The sequence below is a fragment of the Leucoraja erinacea genome, chromosome 5, assembly GCF_028641065.1.
Source record: "Leucoraja erinacea ecotype New England chromosome 5, Leri_hhj_1, whole genome shotgun sequence".
In the NCBI taxonomy this organism is placed as follows: domain Eukaryota; kingdom Metazoa; phylum Chordata; class Chondrichthyes; order Rajiformes; family Rajidae; genus Leucoraja; species Leucoraja erinaceus.
The window spans coordinates 74,244,158-74,257,809 of NC_073381.1; the positions used below are offsets into that span (position 1 = coordinate 74,244,158).

Genomic DNA, 13,652 nt, shown 5'->3' on the forward strand with positions numbered 1-13,652 from the left:
CAAGCTTTAGAACCAATAGACATTTTTTTGCAAGCTTTAGAACCAATAGACATTTTTTTGCAAGCTTTAGAACCAATAGACATTTTTTTTTAGCAAGCTTTAGAACCAATAGACATTTTTTTGCAAGCTTTAGAACCAATAGATACATTCTGCAAGCATTTTAGAACCACTAAGGGCACTTACATTTGAGTAGACATGTGTTCAGTGTTATTCACAGCTCAGAGAAACGTGACCCTCTGCCTTCTCCATCTTGAAGAGACTGTGTGGCACACCATTTCCTGGTTTTATAGTCCCTCCTCCCTGCCGCCAGCGGGGGCAGCAGAGAGACTGGGGAATTTTGTAGAAACATTAATATCTCTGTCATTTTTAATCGACGGGAAAAATCCTCGGCACACATGCGGCGAAGGGGGGCTCTGAGCAAGGTGGCCACAAATGATGGCCGTAGGTGGCGGCATTCTCTCGGAAATCGCAGCACAGATGGCCAAAACCGGTCAAGAACAGACTTTAAGTAATACAGATACTCTGACTAATGAGAACATTGAAAATACCTAAAGAACAAAATAACATGGAAGAAATCACATTGATTTTGGATATAGTTCAGTTTTATTTGATGTTTCTATCAGGATAATCAAAAGTGTTGCACTGGAAGAATGAGACAGGATGTCACATGTTTCTCAGACCAAGAAACAGTACACCAGTGAACCAGATAGTTAACATCTATCTGAGTTAGCAAATCAATACATTGTACCTGCAGCTGTTGAGTAGATGCAAGACTTCCTTTTTAGAGGGACATCAGTGGTAAATTTCCGTAAATGTGTCACATGTGTGATACAATATTGTAACATGTTGTAATTTGGTTGTTAATCTTGAGTCAAAAGAAGAAAGTCTCAGCTCCTATTGTTTCTTAGTTTCTTCAATTCTAAACCCACCAGCTTGACAGTGGAACTGAAATAATGCCAGGGAATTTTACTTTAACGAGACTACTTCCATTTCAGACGTTGCTTAGATGTTATTCTTGATTTTCTCAAAATATTATTACATTAAGAATGAACGTTCTGAGTTCAATATCCTCTGCTTAGATTTGAGTAGTTTATCTCGAATCAAAGTCCAAGGATGGGTCACATTGTTGGATGCTTGCAGTCCTGAGCATAAGATGCTAAGCAGAACTTTATTCCAACTCTGCAGCACTATTTATGAAAACCAGGTGCCTCTTCTGGTTGATGTTAACCCATCAAGTTAACCATAAAATATTATATTATTATGCTGGAATGCAGGAAATACTCAACACATCAGGCAGCATCTGTGGATGGAGTGCAGAGTTAATATCTCAGGTCAATGTTTTTTTTTTAACCAGAAGCCTTCTCAATGAATAGCTCTTCTTCCACTAGCTTCATCTCCACACTTCATTGGCTAGGAGTCTTCACACTTGACCATGGACTCATTATCTTGTTCAAAATTCACAATCATCCTGGACCCCTACATTCAGCCTAATGTCTTTGTTATGTCTATTGTTTGCTGATCACTGGTCTAACATTGACCATGGCTCCTTTTCAAGCTCATTGTCCTCTGAACTCACAGCACACTCTTCTCAGTAGGACAATCTCAAGAATGTCATCAAAATCAATGCAAGGATGGTTTGACTCAAAGAATGCCAGTTCTTTGATATCTTATCCCACCCTCTCCCCTTCATGGCCCTACTACTGGGCATTGGACCACTGTCACCCCCCCCCCCCCCCCATCCCCCCAAATAAGTTATTGATTTAAATTCCCCTGATCCGCGACCTCCACCCCCATTGCCCTTCATGCCCATGTCTATCTCCATAAGCAAGACTTTCTTGGTTAAAAATAGCTTTTGATGAGAGATAAACAAGCATTAACCCTTTCTCTTTCCACAAAGTCTCCCTGCCCTGATGACTATTTCTAATATGTATTGTTTTTATTTCTGATTTCCAAAAACTGCAGTTCTATTTATTTCAAAGTCATATTCTCTGCCACAGAAGGCAGTGGAGGCCAATTCACTCTCTAAGAGAGAGTTAGATTTAGCTCTACTGGGCTACCGGAATCAGGGGATATGGGGAAAATGCAGGAAGGGGTTACTGATTTTGGATGATCAGCCATGATCATATTGAATGGCGGTGCTGGCTGGAAGGGCCGAATAGCCTACTCTTGCACCAATTGTCTATGTTTCTATGTTGCAACTGAGTCTTGGCTTCAAAGTGCTTTGTTGCCTTTAAAACAATTTGGGGTGAACTGAGGTAATGAAAGGCACACAATATATGCTTAACAAAACACGAGGGCTGTGTTATTCCAATGCACTTTACAAAGAATCCTTTGGAGGTATATTCACTGATTAAAATACAAACTATGATATCATTTTTCACACAGCAAGTTCCCACTACCAACACTGTGTAATGATCAGATAATAATGCTTTTAGTGCTTTTGTTTCAAGGCAGAATATTCTCTAAGATACTTGGAAAAACTCCCTTAGCTTTCTTTGGAATAGCACGATGTGTTCAATTACATCATCCTTTGGCCACAGGGCCAGGTTTGGTTTAATGTTGCATCTGAACGACAGCATCTGCGAAATTGATGGTCCAGGGAAAATGGTAAAAAAGATAAAACTGAAGGGTTCTTTATCTGAATGCACACAACAAATGGCTGAATTAATTACTCAAATTGGAATAAATGGATGCTGTTCAATAACCATTGCAGACATGTGCAAGGTTAGGAAGCAATTATTTCAGAATTGTTAACTTTTAGGAGGGAAATGATGAAGGAAATAAGACAGCTCTGATATTGAAGAATAGATTAAAAACAGGAGGTAAGAAGTATTTATCTTAAATAACGGGGAAGTAAAATCAATTTTGGCAGAAATTATGAATGGCTAGGGGTTGAAAACATTGGTGGTAGTTGTAAATATCGGCTCCAGAGTAGTGTGGTCATGTAGACAATGCATTCAATTAGAAAAAAGACACAAAGTGTTGGTGTAACTCAGCGGGTCGGGCAGCATTCCTGGAGAATATGGATAGGTGATGTTTTTGGTCGGGACCCTTCTCCGGACTGAAGGAGGGTCCCACCCCAAAGCGTCACCTTTCCATGTTCTCCAGAGACGCTGCCTGATCCGCTGAGTTACTCCAGCACTTTGTTCATATTTACGGGAATAAAACCTGCAAGTGATACGCGTGCAGAAGCTAGTTGTGAAAATTGAATCAAAAATGTATTATTTAATCTAACCGCATTACAGGTGGAACTCCACAGTTCTTCTTCATATTAACGTTCTGACTTCAGATGAATTTCTGCGCACCATCAAATTTAAAGTGCTACTTTTAGAGATTATTGTGGGTCCATGGGAAGGAGCATATAGAAGTGTCAGCCGCGTCTCCATTGACATTGGTCTTGTTTCTGAGGCACGTGTTTACTGGTTCAAGTCCAACACTGATGACATAAACAATAGAAAAAAATTTGGGTTGATAATCATAGAAACATAGAAACATAGAAATTAGGTGCAGGAGTAGGCCATTCGGCCCTTCGAGCCTGCACCGCCATTCAATATGATCATCGCTGATCATCCAACTCAGTATCCTGTACCTGCCTTCTCTCCATACCCTCTGATCCCCTTAGCCACAAGGGCCACATCTAACTCCCTCTTAAATATAGCCAATGAACTGGCCTCAACTACCCTCTGGCAGAGAGTTCCAGAGATTCACCACTCTCTGTGTGAAAAAAGTTCTTCTCATCTCGGTTTTAAAGGAATCAAAGAGTTTACATTGATTAAGTGTCCTGAGATGAATAAGTTGTTGCAGATCTGGCTTTGTCATGCTTCCTTCAGTCATGGAGGTATTAGTTAAAACAAAAATACCAGTCATTTTCCACTGCAGGATTAGCGGACTATGGTTTCACCTATTCTTATGATGTAGCTGCTCATTCCAAAGTCACATTGATACTGCTGGTACACTCCATATAAGGAAGGGCTGAAACAGGAAAGTACTGTTTGTACAGAACAATGTAGTAAGACTTTGGCATAACTTGGTCAGCATGGACAAATTTGAGTTGAAGGGCCGGATTCCGTGTTATATACCCTATGACTAAATCCATCAGGCAGGATGCCGGTATATTGATTCCAGGCAGCAGAGGTGCTCAAGTGAAAACATGCCTGAACATCGACAGCTTTACTCTGTTCCGTTTGAATCCACTGTCAGTCTATAGATGAATACCTGTGCTCTCTCAATGCTGACCTCAAGAGCTTGCAACAGCAAGCCCACGTCCCTTCTCAACTGGTAGTGAGAAGGTTCTTTCCTATCAGACTCTTCAGGGACAGATGAAGTATCATTAGCTCTGAACGATGATCACCAGACAGGGCTCTGCTGAGAATGAGACCTTCATTCATCCGCCTCTTGAAAGCACACTTGCTGAGATGCAGAGACGGAATCCGCTTTCAAAACATGGAGGGGACCATGGGTGGGGGGGGGGGACTATTTCTTGGCGGCTACGCGCGCATGCGCACACACGCAAGGCATCGGAAGCTTCAGCAGTGTGTCCTGAATTAGATTTAAAGCTTGTAACGTGAGGGGAACACGTCCCTCCTGGCCCCCCCGGGTTTCCCGTCAATGCTGAGATGGTCTGGAAAGTGTTGAAACATTATTTGTATAAGTCCTTCAGGAACACGGGCGGTAGAGTTACCGTGGTAGAGTTGCTGCTTTACAGCGCTTGCAGCGCCGGAGACCTGGGTTAGATTCCGACTACGGGTGCTGTCTGTATAGAGTTTGGACATTTTCCATGTGACCGCGTAGGTTTTCACCAAGATCTTCGGTTTCCTCCAATATTCCAAAGATATAAAGGTTTGTCAGTTAATTGGCTTGGGTTTGTAAACTTCGTATAAGTGTAAATTGTCCTTAGTGTGTGTAGGCTTGTGTTAATGTGCGGGGATCACTGGTCGGTGCGGACTCGATGGGCCGAAGGGCCTGTATCCACGCTGTATCTCTAAAACTAACCAGCTGTGTGACACAGGACTAGCACGTTCCATGATTCAGGAATAAATGCTGAGAGACTCATTGAATTTTGATGGTTTTATGAGAAAAGTCACCCCTTTTTGCCTTTCCAGCTTTGCACACTGAGAGCCTGACATGTTCATGTGATAGGAGGAGAATTAGGCCATTCGGCCCATCAAGTCTACTCCGCCATTCAATCACGGCTGATCTTTTTCTCTCTCTTAACCCCATTCTCCTGCCTTCTCCCCATTACCCCCAATACCCGTACTAATCAAGAATCTAGCTATCTCTGCCACATCTGTGTAATAATCCTTCAGACTGTTATTTCAAGGAATATATGCAATGGAAAATAGATGTCAAGCTGTCGTAATGTAAAGGAATGGCACGGTTTGGCCTGTAGAGTGTGACATGTGAGCATTGTGCATACAGTATTGGAAAATTGTATTATTAAATATTTAACCTAGTTTCCTTAGTGTTGACATTCTGGGTTCTGCCTGCTCAGTGAAAATTACTAGAGATGGGGCTTCCATCAGATAGCTACATTATTTTTTCCAAAGCTATTTATCCCGAACCATACAAACTAGCAGTAAAGATCACGGAACCTCAAAAGACTGTGTCGTTCTAGTTTCCATGATGTTTTATGCTTGTTTCAAAATATCCACCCACATAACTGATCGCAGCCAGATACCAAATTAATCATCACTGCCTTTTTTATCACCGATTGTGCCTCAATTTTTTTTTTCCTTTGATGGGGAATGAGGCACAAAATGTCATCTGTTAAAAAAATAAAAATGAAGACACACCTGAAACTGACTAATGTACACCGGTGACACAAGTAAATGTTTCCTTTAGTTTCAAAAATGAATGAAAGTATTCAAAACCAGGTTATTCACAGGGGCCCACCGAATCCACACCAACCAGCGATCCCCGCACATTAACACAAGCCTACATACACTAGGAGCAATTTACACTTATACCAAGTTTACAAACCCAAGCCAATTAACCTACAAACCTGTATATCTTTGGAGTGTGGCAGGAAACTGAGGAAATCCTCCAGGGAAAATGGCCATACTCTGTACAGACAGCACCCATAGATAAAAATGCATATTTTTGTGATCACTTCTAGTCATTTTCAGTTGTGTTAATTAAAATGAGTACTTATCAATAAAATAAACAAATCAATTTTATTCCATGCTCACATCCCCCTTGCTCCTAAAAGCTTTTATGTTCATGGTCTATGTTTGAGCGAGCCGACAACTTCCCTTGGAAAAATGCATTCAGATTTGAGTGCACTTTCACATTATTTGCTGACTACTCAGGGAAGAAGGCCAATCAGGAGGTGGTTATCTATTCATTAATGTAATTGTCATTCGGCCCATCAATTCTACTCTGCCAGTCAAGCATGACTGATCTATCTCCCCCTCCTAACCCCATTCCCTTGCCTTCTCCCTTAACCCCTGACACCCGTACTAATCAAGAATCTATCTATCTCTGCCTTAGAAATATCCATTGACGGCCTCCACAGCCCTCTGCGGCAAATAATTCCACAGATTCACCACCCTCTGTCTAAAGAAATTTCTCCTCATCTCCTTCCTAAAGAAACATCCTTTAATTCTGAGGCTATGATCTCTGGTCCTAGACTCCCCCACTAGTGGAAACATCCTCTCCACATCCACTCTATCCAAGCCTTTCACTATTCTGTATGTTTCAATGAGGTCCCCCCCTCATTCTTCTAAGCTCCAGCAAGTGCAGGCCCAGTGCCATTTAACACAGAAGTAGGTCACAAAAGTTTTCTGTGCAAAGAAAGGAGATGAGGAGGAATCTCTTTAGTCAGAGGGTGGTTAATCTGTGGAATTCATTGCCACAGATGGCTGTGGATGCCGTCAACGGATAGTTTTAAGGCGGAGATTGACAGATTCTTGATTAGTAAGTTATATTCTTGATTACTAATTAGTAAGGGGTTATGGGGAGAAGGCAGGAGAATGGGGTTGAGACGGAACGATAGATCAGCCATGATTGAATGGTGGAGTAGACCTGATGGGCTGAATGGCCTAATTCTGCTCCTAGAATTTATGAACAAAGAAAGGTAATGTACGGACCGTGTGAGAGATTTGCGAGGTTTGCAGTATTCCCCATGTTGTAGAGTACTTTTGATTATCTGCATCGGTATTAGCCTCTCGATGACACCATCATGTATTTAAACCATAAACAGTTTCACTCTCAACACACCATTGGTGTGTGACCACAGTGACACTTAGGTAAGTGCTAGTTTTTCGGTAGTAATCACATTGCTTTCATTCTGCGTCAGTGTTATGTGCCAACTGCACTTTAACCACCACTTCAAACCATAGTGGCTACCAGGAAGCAAGTGTTAGCCACCGTAACCTGTCTCAAGACACAAATGTTCATAGCAGGCACATAACAAGAACCACCGAAAGGCCACAGAAAATTGAATGCATCAATGCAATCCCAAAGCAACGGTAAAACTGGCTGGCCCCTGTCAAGAAAGTCGTACAGAACTCAAAAGTGAGATGAATGAATGATACTTTATAGTCACATGTGACAAGTCACAGAGATATTCTTTGTTTTGCATATCCAAGGTATACAAAGGCTCGCCACATAAAGGGGGGCCAGTACAAGTATCCCATTTTAACACAAACCGTTTTTAACACATTCCATTTGTGGCCACCCTTAGTCCTCGGTCGGGACCCCCACGTCGGGTCCTCCTATGTACTCCCTCTCGGCGAGGTGATTTCACGAATGCTGCATAACCTCACCATCATGATACTTGGCCTCTGGCACCCCCCCACTTAATGCAGCCGAAGGGACATACATGAAGAACAGCAAGAAGAAGAGGAATGGAGGCTGAAACATAGAGAGTCCCTTTCAGCCAGCTTTATATGAATAAATAAATGACATGGGTAGCAGCAAATTCAATCCTAGTTCCCCATGCACTACTGTACCACCCTATCTCTGTCACTCAGTTTTATCATGACACAAAGATACAATTCGGCACAGTAGCTAGTAGAGCTGCTACCTCATAGTGGCAGGGACGCAAATCAAATTCTGATCTTAAGAACTGTCGTTGTGGAGTATGCACATTCTCCTTGTCATTGCATATAGGTGGCCCAAATTTATATCACCTTCCAAAGCCATGTAGTTTATTTGAACGGAGATAGACACAAAAAGCTGGAGTAACTCAGCAGGACAGGCAGCATCTCTGGAGAGAAGGAATGGGTGACATTTTGGGTCAAGGTCATTCTTCAGACTGGTTAGGGATAAGGGAAACGAGAGATACAGACGATGATGTAGAGAGATAAAACGTAGTCATAGTCGGAGAGCAGGAGGCATCACAGACGGGGAGCAGCAGGAGAGGATGTTGCTCAACTCCCATTAGAGAGAGGAGGAAAACTTCTTCAAAGTAGACATACCTTGAAGAGATTTTGCAGTGGAAAAGACAGAATACTGTATGTAGGAAGGAATTGCATATTTGACCACTGTAAATTGCCCCTGGTGAGTGGTAGAATCTGAAGGTAGAATCTGAAGTTGAGAATGTGGGGTGATTAAAAGAAACAAGATTATATATAGGCTCAGTCCATGGGTGGCTTGTCGTCAGTGGGTTGAATGGCTATCTTTTTTCTGCTGGATGTTTAGACAATAGACAATAGGTGCAGGAGTAGGCCATTTGGCCCTTCGAGCCAGCACCGCCATTCAATATGATCATGGCTGATCATCCCCAATCAGTACCCCTTTCCTGCCTTTTCCCCATATCCCCTGACTCCGCTATTTTTAAGAGCCCTATCCAGTTTATCTGACAAATATAAATATCCCAAATCCATGCTAAATCAATGATATCAAGGTTTATAGAAAAATGAACTCACGTGTGTGTTCTTTACTTTTTGGTCCAAAAATGCATCAATATTACTCCTCCACTACCGCATATTCTTTCTTCAACAAAGGGAGCTGACAGAGGACGATGAATGGGAGTTAGGATTGTATCTTTGTGCTGTGTGTATGTCCTACGCTTTTCCACAACATAATTTCTGGATCAGCCTGCCAATGGCTATGTACAAAGAAGCATTAAGAGCTGCTGCATGCTAATCCTTGGGACAGTATCCAGCACCCTTTTCCGTTGGTAGGGACTTTCCAATGTGCTGTTTTGACAGGATGTCCAGCAGAGCATGGGATTTTTCATTCCTTTGAGAAATGCATACGCATACACATAATAGGGCTCATTTTTTTCAGATTTTTTAATACCAGTGTTCAGCAGAATAAAATAATTTAAATGAAGGTCTCTTCAAAATGCATAAGAATTCTTTATAAATGTAATTCTTTGCAGACAGTTGAGTCCAGGGTTGTTTTAGAGTCATAGAGTCCCGAGAACAGGAGTCGGCAACCTTGTTCTGCATAGGGGCCAGGCCCCATGTCTGTGAGCAGATGGCGGGCCACATCTATCACCATAGTGTGCCACTTGGTGTTGCTTTTTGCATTAGTTTTCACATTTTTCAATTCATTGGCGCGTGAGAAATAAATATGAACTTGAACTTGACTTTTACAATCAAACCATCCACTCTTTATCCTGTATCTGTATAGATACAGGATAAAGTATAACATCATTATTTCTCTTTATACAATCCTATGGTCAGGGAAGTTTAGGACCATAGGGCATAGACTCAGAATAAAAGGACGTACCTTTAGAAAGAAGATGAGGAGGAATTTCTTTAGTCAGAGGGTGGTAAATCTGTGGAATTCATTGCCACAAATGGCTGTGGAGAACAACAGCTTTCTCCTGTTTCTATTTCTTATATAAACTGAATATTTCTTCTATTTACTGTTTTTGCGTCATATTTCCAGGAACAGCATGGTTTCTTTTTTTTGTTGCTTTGAATGCATTCTGATCTGTATTGCTAGATGAGATACCAACAGATTGCTTCATTTGCAGTCCATAAGGTCAAACGGTCATAAGTGATAGGAGCGGAATTAGACCATTCGGCCGATCAAGTCTTCTCCACCATTCAATCATGGCTGATCTATCTCACGCTCCAAACATCATTCTCCTGCCTTCGCCCCATAAGCCTTGACACCCCTGATTAAAGTTATCCTTTAATTGTGCATTTTCACCATCATTTTCCCCCATTTAAAATTAATGGCTACAGTAATGTTAAGGGCTAGATATGGTCTAAGCTGTTTTCAAAGATGTCATAAGCTGCGACATAGTGGCGCAACATTATTGTTGCTGCCTTCCAGCGCAGGACACCCAGGTTCGATCCTGACTATGGGTGCTGTCTGTATGGAATTTGTATGTTCTCCCTGTGACCGCTGTGACTCCGAGTGCTCCGGTTTCCTCTCACCTACCAAAGAAATGCAGGTTTGTAGGTTAATTGGCTTCTGTAAATTGCCCCTAGTGTATACGATAGAACTAGTGTACGGGTGATCATTTGTCGGCATGGATTTGGTGGGCCAAAGGGCCAGTTTCCACACTGTATTTTCAAAAGATACAAAACTAATATTCAAATGTAAGTTCTTGCTATTTTACACACAAGCTTAGTATTTGAATAACTTTCCTTAGTCTTCAGATGAGATTGCCATTTGCCCACAATTCCAAAAGTCAACAATTTACGGGGCTGTCCCACTGCGGCGACCTAATCTGCGAGTTTAGAAGAGCTTGACCTCGACTCAAACTCGCAGCATGATTGACATGTGGTCCTAGGAGGTCCTATGAGGACACTGGAACTCTCCTTCATGCTCGAGGGAAGTTCCCGCATACTCGCAGCCTCAGCTAGGTCGCGGAAACATTTTCAGCATGTTGAAAAACTTTCCACGAGTATGAGTATAAACTTTCCGAGGTCGGCATGGTTCTTTTTAACTCGTCGTACAGTGTAGTGGGGTTAATAGTGTTTATTTGAATTTGATGGCCTGGCACCCGGCTTGAAGTGGTACGAAACTGCACTTGAATTTGATTGTTCTGCACCCTACTTGAAGTGGCATGAAACTGCACTTGAATTTGGTGGCCTTGCACCCTGCTTGAAATGGCAGGAAACTGCACTTGAATTTGGTGGCCTTGCACCCTGCTTGAAATGGCATGAAACTGCACTTGAATTTGGTGGCTAAACTAAAAAAACTAAGCTAAAATAACCAATTTTGTTGAAAAAAGTGGAAAAATTGTCAAAAAAATGTTGTACATGCAAGAATCTGTATTCTTTCATTTTCCTTACACTTTCATGTTATTTATTTTGCAGGTTATCATGAGCATCCTCCACCAGTGAACCTCTCTTTAACATCTTCCGATTTTAAGACCATTTTAACATGGGCTTATGCAGGCAAGCCGAGTAATGCAACAAAGTTTACTGTTGAAACCATGAATTACCGGTGTGTATTGTTTTGCATTTGTAACTGCTTAAAACTGCTTCACAAAACATTTGCTTCGACAAGTCAATCAGAAATGACTGCTGCCGTTTCTGTGTTTGCAGAACTGCACTCTCACAGCTGTTTTCACCATGCTCAAACATTCAATCATATTCCTGTGATGTCACAGAAGCCTTCAGCGTGAACCTGAGTGCGTTAAGTTCTTACTATGCAAAGGTCAAGGCGGTTACACATCACCACGAGTCACAGTTTGCTTCGACTGCCAGGTTCACGTTTAAAGAGAATGGTAAGTTGATATTGTCACTTAACAGAACTTGGCGGGGTGACTTTTATAGTCATTGAGCACAGAAGTAGATCGTTCACCCATTGTGTCTATGCAGACTCCAAATCCTTCTCCACCAATCTCACTTCTCCTCTCACATCCCTTTCAACTTTAGTAAAACACTAGACCAAGTGCAGACCCCCAACGCAATATTGCATCACTCACCTGTTCCCCCACCGCAATATTCGACCACTTTCTCTCTCCTCTCCCTCCCTCTCCCTTCCCTACCTTTCCTGGATGCGTAGGACTCAAGGGCCTGTTTCTCAGCAGTATGGTTCTCTGATTTGTTCAATAGACCAGGAATATTTGCTCTGTTGCATTATACTTTATACCAGTTGCTTTAAACTCCCAGGTGCTATAAAAATATTTCCTAAAAATATCCCGTAATTTTTCACTGACATCTGATCTCCAAAACGTCCTGAAATTGGGAGCACCTTAGTTTAAGCTATTGTTAGAGATTGCTGCATTTCCAGCCTGCTGAGGGTCTTTGCTGCAAGGAAGCTTGGACAATGATCACGGCCTCGAAGAGCCTCTCTCCACGGCAGCTACAGCAACAACTGCCATGGAGCTGAGAGACAATTTGAGTGGAAGGGTGGAATATGAGGCTATGGCGTTAGTATGTGCAGGTTCATCCCTCTGCCCTTGCTGATTGTCCTCACACCACTGCAAGACAAGGGTCTACTGTTCAAGCAGAGATTGCAACATATATCAGCTGTGCACAGTTTTGAATGTCTGCAATAAGCACTGTGCTTTCGCATGGCAAAGGCACGCGGCAGGCAGCTGTCACTGGGAACATAACAATTGCCAACAAGTTTTTACAAATAAATGTCCCATTTTTGGAGGTCCCGTTATATTTTTGTGGCATATTGCAGCAGAGAAAACATAATATTCCTCCCTCATTAATTATCGCCTGATACGGCGAGAATACCAAGAATGTAATGAAAACGTGCAGCATTAATAACACAAGTAGGAACATGTTGGTGGCATCCGGTGTTGCCGGCTCCCTCCTCTCCAGTTCTCCGATCCTCGGAGGATGAGTAGGGGTCAAGGCCAGCGATCGTTCCGGCCCCAAAACCTGTCCGTCCTTCCTTCTACTCCCCAGGGATCACTCCCCTGCTCCTTTTAGAAATAATATCATGGGGTCTATCACTTCAGAGATCACAAAGAGCCTGTGCTACTTATTATGAGCTGTAATTTCTGGGCTAAACATAGACTTAAAAGGCTTCTGAAAATTGCTCAATCACATTGGTACCTTATTTTACACAGGGACATTAAGTGCTCCAACTGTTAACATCACAGTCCGTGGCCAAAATGTTACTCTACGATGCATTTTTCCTCATATTGAAACAAGAACAGAGGCCGGCTTGAATGTAAACAAAGACTTTAAATGTAACATTTGTGTTGGACAGGAAGGACACAATATATTGGTATGTACTATTAAATAATTTCATGCCTTAACTAAGTGTTGATATGCATCAATTAGCAAATGCAAATTCACTGCTTCTGTTGAGCAGGGTTAATTATAATTGTCTGCTTCTTATTATGTTCTTAAAGTTTGTGTGATTAACAGTACATAACCAGATAACTGAAGCAGATTTATTTAAAAAATGTATACCATTATGTTTAGACCAGTTTTTTAATTGAAATATTAAAATGATCTCCACAATCTTTTTAAAAAGCTATTATAGATTCAGTTTCTACTTTTTGTGAATATTCCAATCCATCAACTAGCTACATTCATAAAAAATTCCCCAAGGTTATTGATTATGACATTCATTTCACTAGTCTTTGCGTTCAATGACGTCTTTACCAATTGGATACCATTACCAAATGCATCTTCCCTTTATCTTTCAGCAGTACAAAGGAACCTTTCCTTTAGCTACTCCTTAGTTCTCTCCTCAGCTACCCGACCTCCTCTGCTTTCTCTGGCTGTTTCCTATGCCAGTGCAGCGCAGTGCAAACCTGAGATATCTCT

General features: G+C 41.9%; 1 protein-coding gene and 1 long non-coding RNA gene across 2 annotated transcripts in view; one reads left to right on the forward strand and one right to left on the reverse strand.

Annotated features, from left to right (window-relative positions):
- Positions 1 to 13,652, reverse strand: part of LOC129697407 (uncharacterized) — a 153,943-nt gene that overhangs the window by 121,305 nt on the left and 18,986 nt on the right. The window lies entirely within an intron of this gene.
- The window catches only part of LOC129697406 (interleukin-22 receptor subunit alpha-2-like), a 36,267-nt gene that overhangs the window by 14,249 nt on the left and 8,366 nt on the right, over positions 1 to 13,652 (forward strand). The window contains exons 2-4 of the mRNA XM_055635915.1: positions 11,229 to 11,358; positions 11,460 to 11,641; positions 12,944 to 13,104. Of these exons, the coding sequence (XP_055491890.1) occupies positions 11,229 to 11,358; positions 11,460 to 11,641; positions 12,944 to 13,104 (473 nt within the window). The remainder of the gene's footprint in view (positions 1 to 11,228; positions 11,359 to 11,459; positions 11,642 to 12,943; positions 13,105 to 13,652) is intronic.